Below are 16,201 nucleotides of genomic sequence, written 5' to 3' on the forward strand. Positions count from 1 at the left end.
TTTTACTTATTTCAGTTCTAATTTTGTTATGTTTTTCCTTCTTAATTCTATTCTGTTCAAGAAAATACTACACTTTTGGATCTTAAAAGTTTTTTTTTTTTTAATATTAAAGTGGATCTACGCTAAATCCAGTCATAGTCAAGTCTTCAGAATTTGAACAAAAAGAAATAATGACCAATATCATTGTTATTGGCAGAACAGTATTCGGTAGTATATAGAGATAAGGAATATAATTCCAATTTTAACATGTAGTTGGATTTTCTCATATATCTCAAAAAATCAGGTGGTGAACTCTAAGATTTGTATGAAATTAATTACAAGTATTTGAAAAAATAATACACAAGCAAAGTAAAGCAATTTCTAATTGCTCCTAATTTTAATATTAAACCTTACTGGATCGATGAACCATTTTTTAATCATTTATTAAAGTTTTGTTCTGTATAACTATTTAATTTTTTTACCCTTGTTGTTTATTGATCAAAATTAATGTGTAAAGCACGAAATATAACTGTTACCAAAATCAGGGATTTGAAATTGAATATTATAAGTGTATTACCAAATGTAGTTGTAGCCTGTAGTTTCTATTAATTTTAAACAAATTTGAATTTAAAAATATTCATTATGCTTCATAATGCTTCATTATTTTAAATTTTAAATTTAACATACCATTTGAATTAAAATAAAAAAATTAACCAGTCAATAATGTTTAAAAAATTGCTATTAATAAGTGAAGCAATTGAACTTAGATGAAAGAATAAATCTATATCTAGTTTGTAGTTTTTCTTTATTTCAACTTTCAATGTTGGCTTATTATTTTTCAATTTTTTTTAGTCCTGTCTTATTTTTATATAGCGTTTGTTGTTGTGTACGTTGTACTAAAAACTGTTTTAATAATATCTATTGATTGATTATCATTGTTATATTTAAACATTTGCTTTATCAAAATCGAATGTAGGTTTAAAATTCAATCGGAATTTTGAGTTGATGATATTTTAAAATTCGTCATTCTCACCACGAAGAAAAAAAGTATGTATTATAATTGATGAAGGCACAGAAGCAACTCAGGAAGGTAAATTCTTGTAGCAGGTAGTTTAATAATAATTCGGTTCAACTCCTTCTTTATCTATTGATTTAATTTTCTCTATTCTTTAATCATTCATTTTAAAGTGGGAAGTTAATTTAATTTTAAATATTATTCAAATTTAAAAAAATCTAAATTTCTCATAAAAATTGAAATAATCGTTAAAAGAAGAAAAGCATTTTCTTAAACTGTCTAATCTTCGAAGTAAAATTGCAATTTTTCTCATATCTTTTAATTCTACATGTCTTTTATCCTAAATCGTCGAATGTGATGTAATTCTAAAAGAGTTTAGGAAAATTCTAAAATTTTAATGGACTTTATCTACTTGTGAAGTACACGTTTTAGTTATTTATTCCGTTTTTTACTGAAACAATATTTAAAGATCATAGAAATATTAAATTTTCATTAAAAAAAAATAAATAACTAAACATTTAAATTAATATGAATAATATTCCATATATAGTAATAGAGCTTTACAATTATTGAAATAAAGTAAATTTCAAAATATAACAGAGACAGGTCGATCTTGATCGATGGAAATGATTTTTCTATATTCTTTATGATTCCTCATTATATTAAAGTAGTGAAAAATTTTACTAATTTTGAAAGAAGAAAAGGAGCTTTATAATTCTTGAAAAAAGTAAATTCCAAAATAAAATTATGGCAGCTCGATCTTGATTGATGGAAATAATTTTTCTATATTCTTTTTGATTCATCATTATTTTAAAATAGTAAAAATTTTACTAATTGTGAAAGAAGAAAAGAAGCTTTATAATTCTTAGAAAAAGTAAATTCAAAAATAAAATTATAACAGCTCATTTGAAATATTTTTATATTTATTTATTTATATATTCTTTATAAATCTTCATTATTTTAAAGTAATCAGTTGATTTAATTCTAAATATCGTTTTATAGTCAAATAAAAAATTCAATAATTATGGACATTTAAAAAATTCTTCATTAGAAATTGAAACTATAAGAAAAATTGTGTTTTAGAATAGTCGTTAGATGAAAAATAGTAATTTCTTTAATTGACAAGACTATAAACTTCGCAATAAAGTTGCAGTCTTTCTTGTTATTTTAAATTGTCGGTGTGACGTAACTCTAAAAAAATTCATAAAATTGAATCTAGGAGAAAAGTGTTATTTATAATTGTTACTGAAAGAGTAAAAGTACCTTCAAGAAAGAGGAACACAAACATTTAAATATAATTGTGTTAAAAATGTTTTTAATAATAATATTGTTATAACAATAATATTAAGTAACGAACCTTTTTTATAAGGAGTAAATTCTAAAGTAAAATAAAATTCGTAGTTTTTCATCCTTTCATCTTTAATCACGATCTATTAAAAAATTATTGTAGACATTGACTAGTTGACGGAACTTTTTGTACAGCTTAATAATTCCATCAAAATGCATTATGGTAAACATTAATTTTTCCTCCAAGTAATACTTTCCCGATCTTATCCTACTTGAAACATCGTACCATATAATTTAGATGTGTAATTTATTAAATAACCGACAATAGTATCTGATGTGAATATGGCAGCGCTGTGGGTTCTCGCTTTCCACCTCTTTGCATATTGTTCCAAACAGATTTCTACTCCGCCGCTCGCATTAATTGCAAACGGACCTTCGCGTTTGTTATTAATTGTTGTTGTAGTTCGTGCTATAATTACACATTAGTTCAGGTGACGAAAATGGGTGCGGGTGTAATTTTTTCAACCGTCCGAAAGTGATGATTCGGAACCGTGTCTAGTTTTTATGAAAAATTTTCTCACTCTCACATCGAACCTTGGTATTACGTTCTTGTATGAAACACACCCAGTTGGTGATTTATACATTATGTTGGGGAAACGGTTGGTGCTAAAACGACGTTGTAAATTTTACAATTTGTTGAAATCGACCGATTCAACCTCTTCGTGAATGATCTGTTTATAACCATCTATTTGTATTTACACCATCGGAAATTCATTGTTTTTTTTTAAAGATTATATGAGTTAATAAACGCAATGCGAACTGAAAACAGTTCTAGAACAAATTTTATGGCGAAGTACCGTTCGTCGCATAAAAACTTATTCAATTTTCCAGTCGTGACTGCGTCAAATAAGAAAAACGCATCCAGATAGCCAAACAGCGTGAACTGCATTAACCACTACTTACTTCTCTACGGCCTTTTTGTTTAATTTCACGTCTCCGAAGGCTGTTCCTCCTTTCACTTATTCATCCAGCGTTCTGGTGTTCTATCGTCTAGATGGATCTTTCAATTCGTGATAGTTTATTAACATTAGATTATTGTGTTTTTGGGATTGTTCAGTGGAGATGGACCAACTTGGTTTATAGACCTCTCAAACTGGTTTAGCTGGGAGAATAACTACTGTTGGAAACTGAAGAATTTTGTAATTATCTGCTGGATCTTTTTGCGGCACAATGCTAAGAATACAAATGCGGATTAGGGAACGCTATAAATTTATCAGAGCGCTCTTTTATACTGGATATGTAAAGTTTATTTAATCGATTTCTAGATTGATAATTGGATTTATTTTATTGTTATTGCATTAATTTTATTACTCAATATAAATTTTATTTATTCGCATATGTATAAATATTACATGTTAAGATATAAATTTAGCTGTTAATGATACTCATTTATATATTATTGGAGGGTTTCAAAACACTCAAATCATAGTGTTGGGATTTTGTAATTTTATTGTTAAAATTAAAAATTTTATAACTTATAAATTCAAACGTCACAATTTTTTTACAACCAAATATTAAAATCTTCAAATTTTTAAGACTCTAGACAAACTGTAAAATTAAGACTTAAAGAACGAAATTAATATTTTCAATAATTCAATTTAAAATTTTCTAAAACAAAATTTTAAAATGATTAAAACTTAAGCTTGTGAACCATCAAAATTCTTACGTTTAAACCAATCAATTAATTTTGTTTTCTAAAATTCAATATTTTAATGTGAAAATATTGCCTTAATAACCCTGAAACTGTATTTTAAAATTACCAAAAGATAGGTTTGTAAATCTAGAAACCATCCATTGTAAACTATTCAATAATTGAGAATTTTTTAAATTTTATAATATAAACTGCTCAGTTTGATTTTATTCTAAACTGATTAAAATTTAAACTTTTAAACTTTAAAAATTGTCTATATGAAATTTGAAAACATTGAGACGTTTATAAATATTAAAATTAAATTATCCGATTTAAAACTATAAAATTTTACATTTTAATAGTCAAATATATTAAAAGAAAAATGGTTAATTGGAAAAATTTTTGTAACTACCGCAAAATCTCTAGATTTTATCTGAGTTTTAAACCGTAAACTGCAATCTATTGAAATTTTCTTTACAAAACAAGAAAGTGGCTGGGAAACGTAAAACTCTACAAACCATACAATACTGAAACATTTCAAAGGCTGCAACAAAGTTTAGAACCAGAAAATCTATATGAACCCACTAAAAGTAAGTTTCAAACTAGGAAACAGATATTTGCGATTTAGCTAATAAAAGGTGGCTTCACAGCTAACAATAAGAATCACGTACGCGTTGGTCGATCATTAGAAGTGATTATTAATACCCCAGTGACTCATTAATTTTTATTATAAAAGTAATTACGTTTTCTTGGACGTGCATTAAAATTCTTTTGTTCCACGAGCGCCCATTCAGCATTTCGCTGTGTGGTCTCCTCGAAAACTTTCCCTGGTAGCGTTTCAATACACCTCCGCAATTTCAATTCCTGTCCGTTTCACACGTGTTTTATATTTTTGTTTTGTTTTTTTTTTCCTTTTCGTCAGCGTGGACATTATGTCAGAGATTATTCCGTAGCCTTTAAAGGCGAAATTACGTTTCAAGGTCAGCGACTTTTTTTCCACAGACGTCAATAGCGAACATATTAAGGGCTTCATTTATGCCTCTGCGACCGATTCATCCTGTGTACGAGGATCGATCGACTGTTTCACGACGTAAATAACATATGGTACGCTGGTACACAACATCCGATTTAGTTATCCGTTATTTTATGATACTTAGTGAATTATTTTTAACGTAATTATAGGTTTGGTAATGGGGAATGGTTAATTATGACGGACTAGTATTTTTATGACCGGTATAAATTAATCGAGAAATGTCTACGATTACCGAAATGTAATTAGTGGGGTACAACCGGTACATAGGTATCGACGCCTGCAATGGTCCAATTTTTTCACCATCGGCCTCACCATCTGCCATCGGCAAAATTTATGCTACTGTGTGTATGGTATTTCTATTTCTTATCTTCTTTCAACTAAAATATAATTTTGTATAAATTATTTAAAACATATTTATAATTAAAAAAATCGATTGGGATCACCGCCAGAACCAGTCATTTAACTTATTTAAGATGTGGACTTTTGTTTGGCGTTGTATCCTATGTGAAGTTTACCAAGTTCAGTACAAAAAATATCTCTCTATCTTAAATTTACTTAACTTTTAGTAGATTGGTCCAAAAAGTCGCATCCTGGATTTAAAATTACACCAAAATTTAAAAATAATATTTCGACCGGGTTTTTTTTTTTTTGCAAAACTTGCGAGTGATTTCACTGTTACATAAGAAGTCCATATTAAAAAAATGATAAATCGACTACTTATGCAATAGTGAGTATGTGGTTAAAATTTGTCGGATAAGTTGCGAAACACCCTGTATAGAAGGTGAAAAAGAACGGTGTGCTAAAATTGGATTTGGCGGACCAAAGTTTGCATTCAAAACAATGGGCTTCAAACAGTTTTTATAGATGGATTGAAATTGGATAGTCAAAATTTTTCGGATAAGTTGTGAACCACTTTGTATATTTGGCACAACCTTCGATAAGTCGAAATTCTTATGTCCAAAGTAAACTCCTCGAGGTTTTTCTTATGCCCGCACGGCATTCGCTGTCGGCAACAATTCTAAGAACAATTATCAATTGATTAGAATAATGCCGGAAACTCCTATAATTTACTTTATGGTGTTTACATGACTACAACATACTAAATTCTAAATGGAAGTATATTTTACTACGGATATTTTCAATCAATTGACTTCTATCTATATATTTTATTTACTAACTCAAAATCTTGATAAGTCGCATTTTTTAAAGAACATTGCTTCCCTCTAGTCAACATTTATCTAGACTGTAATTTTATTTGTTTTAAAAACTATTTTGTAAATCATAACTGTGATGTATAATGTGTAACGTGTAATTTATTCATTTATCTTACGTGTATAGAAAATAAAATTTTTGGTAAATTTGCATAATTTATAATACTTTATTGTTGTTATAAGTCATTCAATTAGTAATAAAAAACATTTATTTATAATCTTGTGTGTAATATTTTAAAAACCATTGGTCATTGGCATCCTCAAAGACGATTGATAAGTGAAACCTTGGGAAAAAGTTTAATAATTAGGTTAGACGGAATTTGGTATTAAGCACTTTCCAATTATTATTATTGTCGTGATTAAGTCAACAGGTTTTTAATTAGTCCCATCTCTATTATTGCGATTAATTTCAGTATTTACCGTTTGCATACCCTAGCGAAATTTACTTCAGAAACAGAAGTTTCATAACCATAACATCGACTAATTTAGAAGTGAGCATAAATCGAAATCACAGCAACAAACCCCATTATCGTTACGGACGACACCTTCTATAATAACCTTCCTAAGATGGTTATTAGATAAAGTAGCTTAGGACCGTTTCCTTGGACCTTACCTGGAAATTTCTGCATAATTTACCGATACATATATTTTTCATGAACAGATCTCGTGACCCAAAGAATTCCAACTACCTGACTTATGTTGGGTTAGGTCTGGTCAGTTGGGTTATTGTTTATTTTTAATTTTGGCGCCCGGCTAAGAATCAAAACAAACTGTTTTTGTGGCAGGTGGCAAAAAATATGCCGATGATGCCATGCCTTTTTTTTTTTGAACGACTTTCAAACATTTGTAAAAGTTAACGGTGTTAAAAACATCGTGGCCAATAAGAAATGTAATTAAGCACGATTTTTTTTATTGTTTCAGAGGGTTTTCTGTCCGGAATTGAATTTTGAGTATGCTAGGAAGCCCCGCAGGGCCGGGTGCTGCCTCCCAGAGAGGATTATGGCCCCTGGCCCCGGCCAATCCGGCCACCACTTTCCCAACTCCTGACGGTGAGTAGTAAATTATTCAATTCCCCTTTTACGTGTTACGAACTCGACGACAATTTTGATGCGCGGTACGTAAACACCTTTTGAAAATGATCCGAATGTAACGTTTGTGATTTACGATCGACTCAATCATGTCCGCGTCACGTGGCACAACCCTCATAAATCTCGGGCATAGACGGACGTAAACAAGATGACTCATGTCGTGTGAAATAACCCCCAGGAATACCGCTTCCCGAAATGCGACCGTCCATTGTTTGCCCCTTCAAAAGAGTGATCATGCGAGAGTTTTGCATTTTTGAGGTTCTTTTCTTGGAAGCGGTCTTACGTCAATCGGTGACGCTGGTTGAAAGTGTTTCTGCAAGCAAATAAACAGTATAATTGTCTCTTTAATTGGTTTATTACCGAACGAAAGAAAATTGGCATGGCCGACAACCACAACTTTTTGAAATGTGTCATTGATGAGTTTCTTCGGAAATATAATAAACCGATTATTCGTCATCGCGACAATAAACAATTTCGATGGCTCCGTTAAATAATATTGACCGTACATTATCCTCAAGGTTCCGGGGACGATCAATCAATTTTTTTTATCGCAATGACATCTTATCCAAACATCCTGCAACTCGACAAGACACGTTGTCGTGTGTATTCAACGATAATACTTCAAATATTGGAATAGGTTAAATGAAAATTGTCCAAGAACATTCTTTGTCAATTGTGTCATTTTATCTTGGATAAAATACGGTGTTTAAATTGAATCTCGTTAATTGATTGACAATTAATATTTATTAAGGAAAAATGTTATTGCAAAAAGTGGCTAATTAACACAGCGAACATGGTCATACGGGTGGCGGTTTTTCAGACATAATGAAAGTATTCGCAGGAAGCCCAAGGTATTATTAATTTTTTATTGCAGTAATTAACGAAGAATTTCAATCGGAGGCGAGGATTCACTCAATTATAATCCGCAGACATCAATTGTCGACCTTGTTGTTCACCAACGACAACTTAAAATCAGCTACTTCCGTTTCATAAAAACTTCTAAACATAAACAATAAATTTTCTTTTTGAAAAGTCTAAAAGAACGACGATCGTTTTGGGCACATGTGCGTCCTGTAAATCATCAGTGCACACATTAAATTTCAAAATACACAGGCCACAACCTTGTCCATTGTTTATTTTGTACCCTTTTCGCCGAGCATGAAATTAAATTACTAACGAGTTCCACTAAATAAACCCGCGACATTTTGTCGAACAAAAGCGAAGTGACTTGTTCACATGTTCATAGGATGGATTTTTTGAATGCTATTAATCACCTGATGGCGAAAAATGCTTTATTGGAAATGATTAGAGCTGTAATGGGTTGTAATGGCTTATCTCTATTTATGGCAAGTGCAATTTGGTATGTAAATACGGCATTAGACGACCAACTCAACCTTGACTAATGGTTATCTGTGTACCTGTTTCAATTAAAACGTTTCCACCCTTTATTTTTTTGTGTGAACTTTTAAGAATGCTAGCTTGAAGGAATTTCAGTAAGAGGCACTAATAAACAAACGTAACCATGTAAAGAAAATATAATTATGCTTCTCTGATGTCAGATTGACAAAAATCACGTCAAGGTAAGAGTTGGAAAATTTAATTTAGTTTTATCCTCACTTTTGAGTGTACAAACGATGACACAAATTTCCTTGCTTATTTGATTAATTGTTATATTACTATTGATTATTTTTAAAATTAGAAATTGAGTTAAAACAAATGGATGGAAGTTATTTTTAGAATCATTTACAAAAAATAAAGAAATACATATTTATCTGTTTTATTTAAGTGATGCGTCGTGAAAATTTAAATTATACTTAATTGCCCCAGTTTTTGATAATAAGGCTGTGTCTGAATTTCAAAATTATAAATTGTAATTTTTAATTTGCTTTAGAATATATTTCAGATTGTATATACTATAAATATTCCGATTAATGTAAAAAATGTACAAAAACATTTCTTAAGAATAATTTTTGTTAAACTATTTAATTTTTATCCACTGCATACGATTAATAAATTAATGATTTTATTTTCTATTAATTAAACCATTTAATTTAAAAGAATTTAAACTTAATGAAAAAGTTACAGAATTAACTGTTAAGAAGTTTCAAAATTTTTCTTCGTTTTTTTTTAAGCAATTGTATTATTTATATTTATTTAAATTATTAGTATTAAAATAAAGTGCCTGTCTATCAATATTTAATATAAACAACTAATAAAAATAAAGAATTTTTACTGTTAATTTTATGTTGCATATTAACAAGTCTGTTACAGAATTAAAAATCATATTTTTATAATAATTTTTTTCTGATTAACCATTAAACCATGAAATATTGATTTAACACATTACTGTTCACCATTAGTTTAGTGCTTGTTAAAATATCTTTAAAACTGCAGAAATTGAGGTATTATTAGAGTAACAAGCACTGGATTGTTGGTATTAAGAATTAACCTAATTAAGTTATCAATATAATTATTTTTATAAAAAGTGTTCCAAAATGTTATAGAAGATAATTTTTATGGAATGCATAAGTTTTTTCCACATTCATTAATATTGAAATATAAATAAAAAGAATTTGGATGTTTTCCTTAAATGTCATTCATTTCTATATTATTGTGATTTTTGAACTAATTAATTTAATTTAATGGGCTAATAAAATTTAATATTATTATTGTATAAATGCGCCAAAATTGAATTCGACGGACTCAAACTTGCATTCAAACCGATGGGAAAAATTTCGAGCACTTTCCACATACCCATTGAATTGAATTTTATTAATTTTTATTAGGTTCCTGTTTGACTTTTATTACAATTTATTTTGCTAAATTAACTTCTTATGTATAAATTTTAAGAAATAATGTTTCATGTCATTCCTATACTTTCTTTTGAATACTTATTATGAATTTTAAATTATGTAATTAAATATCATTAATCTTAAAATGTTATTTTATTATCAGTTTTAATATACATACTTTATGGACTTTTATTTATATTTTTGTCATGGAATTTAAGTAGCTGTATTCAAATGTTATAAAGAAATTTTTTTAGTATTTTTCGTATTTCAAAGAAGTCTCAAGTATATTTCATATTAACATATTAAAAAATAAAATTATATTAATTACCATTTTATCACTTTTATGTAATTATTATTATATTTCTCTAAAATTTACATTTTAACTTAATATTTGTTATTTTTTAATATTTATTATTATATAACATATAAGTTTAATAAGAATAATAATTTCTGTGGAAGAATTTTAATAAATACTTTTTCAATAATTAATAAATTTTAAGTATGTTAATATTTTAATACATTGTTAATCAAATTTTTATTATTATTTTTTTTAATTTTAATTTAATTAAGCACTTAAGCACACAAAATATGTTTAATAAAATAATCATTATTATAATTTTGTGATATATTTTTGGACTCTTATTTATATTTTAGGGAATTTAAGTAGATATGTTCAAATAATATTTTTTTCGTGTTTACGAATTTTTCTCAATATTTCAAAGAGTTTCTCTTGTATTTAATAAGTTACAAAAATAAATATTAATTACCATTTTCATTTAACTAGTATTTCATTATATACCTCTAAAATTTACATTTTTAATTTAAGATTCGAATTTTTTTAATACATTTTTAAATAACATATAAGTAATAAGTAATAATTTTTGTTGAAGAATTTTAATAAATACGTTCCCAATCACTAATAACGAAATATAGTTTTATGTATTTTTAATTCAATTTGTATTTTCTTAGTTATAATTTAAATATGTTTAATATGATTATGATTTTTTAATATATTTTATGAACTGTTATTTATATGTTTTTTTACAGAATTTAAGTAAATATATTCAAATACGATAAATAAAATTTTCTAGTGTTTATGAATTTTTTTATAATATTTGAAAGAGGTCTCAAGCATTTCTCTTGAATTTAATATATTTAAAAAATTAATATTAATTATCATTTTACCACATTTATTTATCTAGTTTTTTATTATATATCTCAAAAATTTATATTTTTAACTTAATATTCTTATTTTTTGAATACATAAAAAACATTAAATAAGATAAAAATTAAAGAATAAGTATATTTTTATACATTTTTAATCCAATTCGTATTTTCTGTTTTAATTTAAAAATGTAATTAAGTCTCATTGTATGTATTGTTTCATATGTAATTAAGTCTCATTACTAATGGAAGGAATTGATATAAATATGCACCATTTGAATAATTTGGATTCATTTGAAGAGGAAATATCACTATAAATTTAAGACACTTCGTGTAAAAAGTTCCATTCGAAATTACTTTAAGAATGCATTTCCCATCTTTAACAATCAGTCAAACACCAATAATATTCTCCAAAAATTGTCGAATCTCTTGTTCTATTCCTTATAAAGGGAATATCTAAATATGATTGCACATATGTTGTTTTAACCTTTTGACTGAAACGAATGAATATGTCTGATTTGAACTGAACTATTGCCATTAATGTGTAGATTTAAAGGGAATGGATTTGTTTTTGAGCGATCTAATGGAAGAAATTAATGGAAGGCATAAAAAATATGCTCCATTTGAATAATTTGGATTTATGTGAAGAAGAAACCATATATGGTTTTGAATAAAACCGATCATCATTATAATTTAAGACACCACCACTAAAAAGTTTTATTCAAAATTGCATTAAGAGTACATTTCCCATCTTTGGCAACCAGTAAAACGTCAATGATGTTCAACAAAATTTGTTGAATCTCTTAACCTATCCCTCGTAAATGGAATATCTAAATGTGATTGGATATGCTGAAAATAATGAATATAATTATTATTATTATTATTATTATTATTATTATTAATTTATTTTTATCCATCCATTTATCCATTAAATAAGATAAAAATTAAATAACGAAGTATATTTTTATACATTTTTAATCCACTTTGTATTTTGTGTTTTAATTTAAATATGTAATTAAGTCTCATTACTCTTTAAATATGTTTAATATGATTATGATTTTTTAATATAGATTAGAGATCTCAAGTACTTCTCTTGTATCTAATTAAAAAAAATAATATCAATTATCATTTTACCATTTTTATTTAACTAGTATTTTATTATAGTTCCCTAAATTTTACATTTTTAACTTAATATTCGAATTTTTAAAAAAATATTTATAGCCTTTTTTTAATTAATTATTAATTAACTAATTTTTAAGTCATTAATTAACTAACTATGTTTGTTTATTTACAACTAGAGATGTTAATTAATAATTAATTAATTCTTTCAGAAATAATTTAATTTGCGATTAATTTCGGTTTTATAAAAAATCTTCATTTATCCGTAATGAGCATTTGAGCACTGATGACGTCAGCAGATAGTTCGAATGCTTTCATTAATTTAAATAACAATAATTAATTATTTAAAGAAACTGTAATCAATTAATGAAACTCAATTTTTTAAGAATCATAATTCATATTTTCAAAATTTTTTTATTAACTGGAGAGTATATAATTATTAGTTAATGTGGAAAAAATTCATATGCTTACTTTCTAGTACACATTTTGATATGCAATACAGTTGTGCCAACAATCGCCGTGTAAAAATGCACGTTTGCGGCCTAATTGCCGGTTGCAATTATAAGGGTAATGTCTGACCACTGCCGAGATATGGATTGCTACCCGTATTAGATAAAACGTTTATCCATTTATGAAATACGGCACCGCGAACGCTTCGGCTCGTTATTGCTGTGGGAACTTTCGCAACGACCCGTAATTCGCCTTTGTGCCTCCCGTGTACACGTTCGCTCGCCTTCAATGGGCCAATTTATTGTCGTAAATTGAGCGCGGCTGCAAAAAATCATTAACTTTTGATTACCCACACACACACATAACATTCTAAAACGGTGTTTTTTGTTTTTATGTTGCAGCGTTGAGCAAGTATGGGATCTACTCGTTGTTTCCGCAACAGGCGTTGCAGAACACCCTGTATTCGCACGCCAGCATCGGACGGTTCGCGTCCGGCCACATTCAACAGTCCTCAGGAAATGCATTCCATGCAGCACAAAAAGGTAACTGAAATGACCGCACCGGTGATAATTTTCAGTCGTTAAAATTTGCAACTGGGTTATGTTGTCCGGTAACAAAATCCAGGTGACATCTGGACCGAAACGAAAAACCTCTCTCCATTTTCGGTCTTAATATCGGTTGCACGTCCGATCGAATTTGGTGCCGCCAAATGATATTGTACACGTGAAACGCACGCCCTTATTTGTAATCGACATCTGAACGGCGTTAAATTTAATTATTCGTTCCAGTTCCGCCGATAATTGGTGCGTAATTTCATCTTGCTTTTGCCCAACTGAAACGGCGCACTCGCTTTTTAATTTTTACACTATTATTATTCCGTCAAACCGAAAGAAGGAGTTCGCTGCTAAGTTGCTGGTAATTGATAAATGCGAGATGACAAATCGGCGTTGTTCATCGGACGATAAAGCGAAAAAGGACAGCTGTTGTCTTGACCGTTATGCCACTTATTTCGACTGGCAGGTGTGAAGGTGAGCCGACAACACTTCTGATGACACAATTTTTAAAAGCCACATTGCAAATTAAACGTCCTTAATTGCGAGTGATGAGCGTTATTTACATATTTATTTGTTTGTACGAGGGTGAAGCTTGTTGAACAAATAAATTTGTGGCAGCAATTCAGGTTTTGTTGTTGTGCGATGCGTGTGTTTAACTGCTAATAAATTTACGATTATGTTATTTAGTATAAATAAAAACAGATCAATAAAGATAATTTATCAATATAAAATATTTACATAAATGCGTCAGAGGAAACTTAATTAATCACTTAATCAAACCATTTATGGCTCGACTAATGTTATCGAAAATAAAAAATACGCTCATCAGTGAATCAATTACGACTTTGTTAGAAATCGATTGTATTTTTAGAGTTCTGATAAAACTCACCGTTTTATTTTATTAAACGTTTCAAGTACATTTGAAATTAAGCACCGCTTTTCTAACTCCTCATTATCCATCAAACCTGATTGATTTAAAGCTCTTCAACTGATTGAATTCCAATCTGTACAAATTGGATGTCAATAATCACTAAATCATTTGTTCAGGTAAAATCCAGCACCTACTATAAAAAGAGACGAAAGTGCGAAAAGTTGACTTATTAATAATTAATTATAGCCACACAATAGCAATATGGTCTGCCATAATTTAATTATGTTTGTTAATTATGAAATAAAGAGTCTAATCCAATTATTTGCCTTGTTTGTAAATTTGTTTATTTTCCTTTAAAAATTTAATTTAGTTTACAAAAAGCGACGTAATAATAACATTAATTTTTAATTATTCACTTCACGTTTAATGCACCAGTTTTGTTATTATATTTATTTTTAATTAGTTTATTTGCAACGTTAATTGCAATTATTACAACTCAATTTGCGATTCGTTTTAGAATTTTTAACCAACGTTTCATCAGGGCTAATTGTTTTCAACTTGGTCAATGAAATTTATTAATACATCAATTATCGATGATGTATTGTTATTATGTCTGGCAGAACCGCGAAAAATTATTCTAATATTGCTGGGTAGATTTTTTACGTAAATAATCTTGATTTATGTATCACGGATTTGTTATTCTGCAATTTTCAATTAAATTCGTCCGATTCGGACACATGTTCTGTGTCGTTAATAATTTTACTTGACATTCAAATCCAATAAATTATTGCACGAGGAAAAATGTTTGAATAAAACATGCGATGGCGATTAACAATACGACATTTGATGCCTTTTCCTTTCCGACAAATGCCACACCGTGATCACTGATAAGTGAGCTTCTACAATGGTTTTACTTATCTTTACAAACTTTTCTTTCCACTGTAATCTAACTTTCAAATTGTTTGCAATTTTTGTTTGGTTGCAATTTGATTTTGTACTAGCTATCGAATAAATCAAATATGTTTCTGTTTTTATGAGAATTTGAGAGGTGGAATAAAATTTTTAAAAACAAGCAAAAAGTTAAAATATTTAATAAATTCAATTAATTCTTTCACAATGGTTTCAATTTGTTGAAAAATAATATTAGATAAAATATAATTTTATAAAATTTAGTTTTTAGCATTTTTATATTAACGAACTTTAAATTTTTAATTTAAAGGATTTTTAAATATTTTAATGCGATTCTGGAGAATTTCTGCCCACTTTTAAGATCTACTAGCCCTGTTTCCGTGAAGTTGTTTTTTTAAAGAAATTTAGCATGTTATAGGAAAATTTACTAAAATTAATACTGTACAGCTACATTGAAAACGTTTATTTACTTTATATTTTTAAGTAACACATAAAGAAAAAAAATTTTCCAAATTTTACTCCGGTTCCACCGAGCACGCAACTTTTGGATGGTTCTTGCGGGATGTGATCGGAGCTTTTTTTTAATGATATTCATGAAAATATTTAAAAAATAATCTAATAACATGTGGATAGACGAACAATCGCATGTTTTCAATGGTTGGACCAACTTCACTTAGACAGGGCTCGGAATTTTAATCCGTTGTTTCCTTGCTTTCCTTTATTTTAACTGGAATAAAATTTTTATTTTCTAATATGGAATGGAAATTGGAAACTTTTAATTCATCTTTAATTATTTACTTTATATATACTGTTTATAAATTTTTTGTATTTTATATTAATAAAAAAATGATAAAATTAATACATTTTTATAGTATAGGAACTAATAAATGTTTTTGTAAATTTTAAACAATACAGATATTTTAATTTTTAATTTGAATATATTTTTTGTAAATCGGAATATCTAAATATTATTGAACTTGTTTTGTTTTAATCTATATGCAGAAGGAGTATTGCCATTATTGTGTAGGTTTAAACGGAA

General features: G+C 28.0%; 1 protein-coding gene across 4 annotated transcripts in view; it reads left to right on the forward strand.

Moving 5' to 3' along the window:
• The window catches only part of LOC109596727 (protein winged eye), a 50,398-nt gene that overhangs the window by 23,044 nt on the left and 11,153 nt on the right, over positions 1-16,201 (forward strand). For all 4 annotated transcript variants that reach the window (XM_049963307.1, XM_049963313.1, XM_049963318.1 and 1 more), the window contains exons 2-3: positions 7,137-7,264; positions 13,230-13,370. In XM_049963307.1, coding sequence (XP_049819264.1) covers positions 7,168-7,264; positions 13,230-13,370 — 238 coding nt within the window. In that variant the 5' untranslated portion in view covers positions 7,137-7,167. The remainder of the gene's footprint in view (positions 1-7,136; positions 7,265-13,229; positions 13,371-16,201) is intronic.

The sequence above is a fragment of the Aethina tumida genome, chromosome 1, assembly GCF_024364675.1.
Source record: "Aethina tumida isolate Nest 87 chromosome 1, icAetTumi1.1, whole genome shotgun sequence".
In the NCBI taxonomy this organism is placed as follows: domain Eukaryota; kingdom Metazoa; phylum Arthropoda; class Insecta; order Coleoptera; family Nitidulidae; genus Aethina; species Aethina tumida.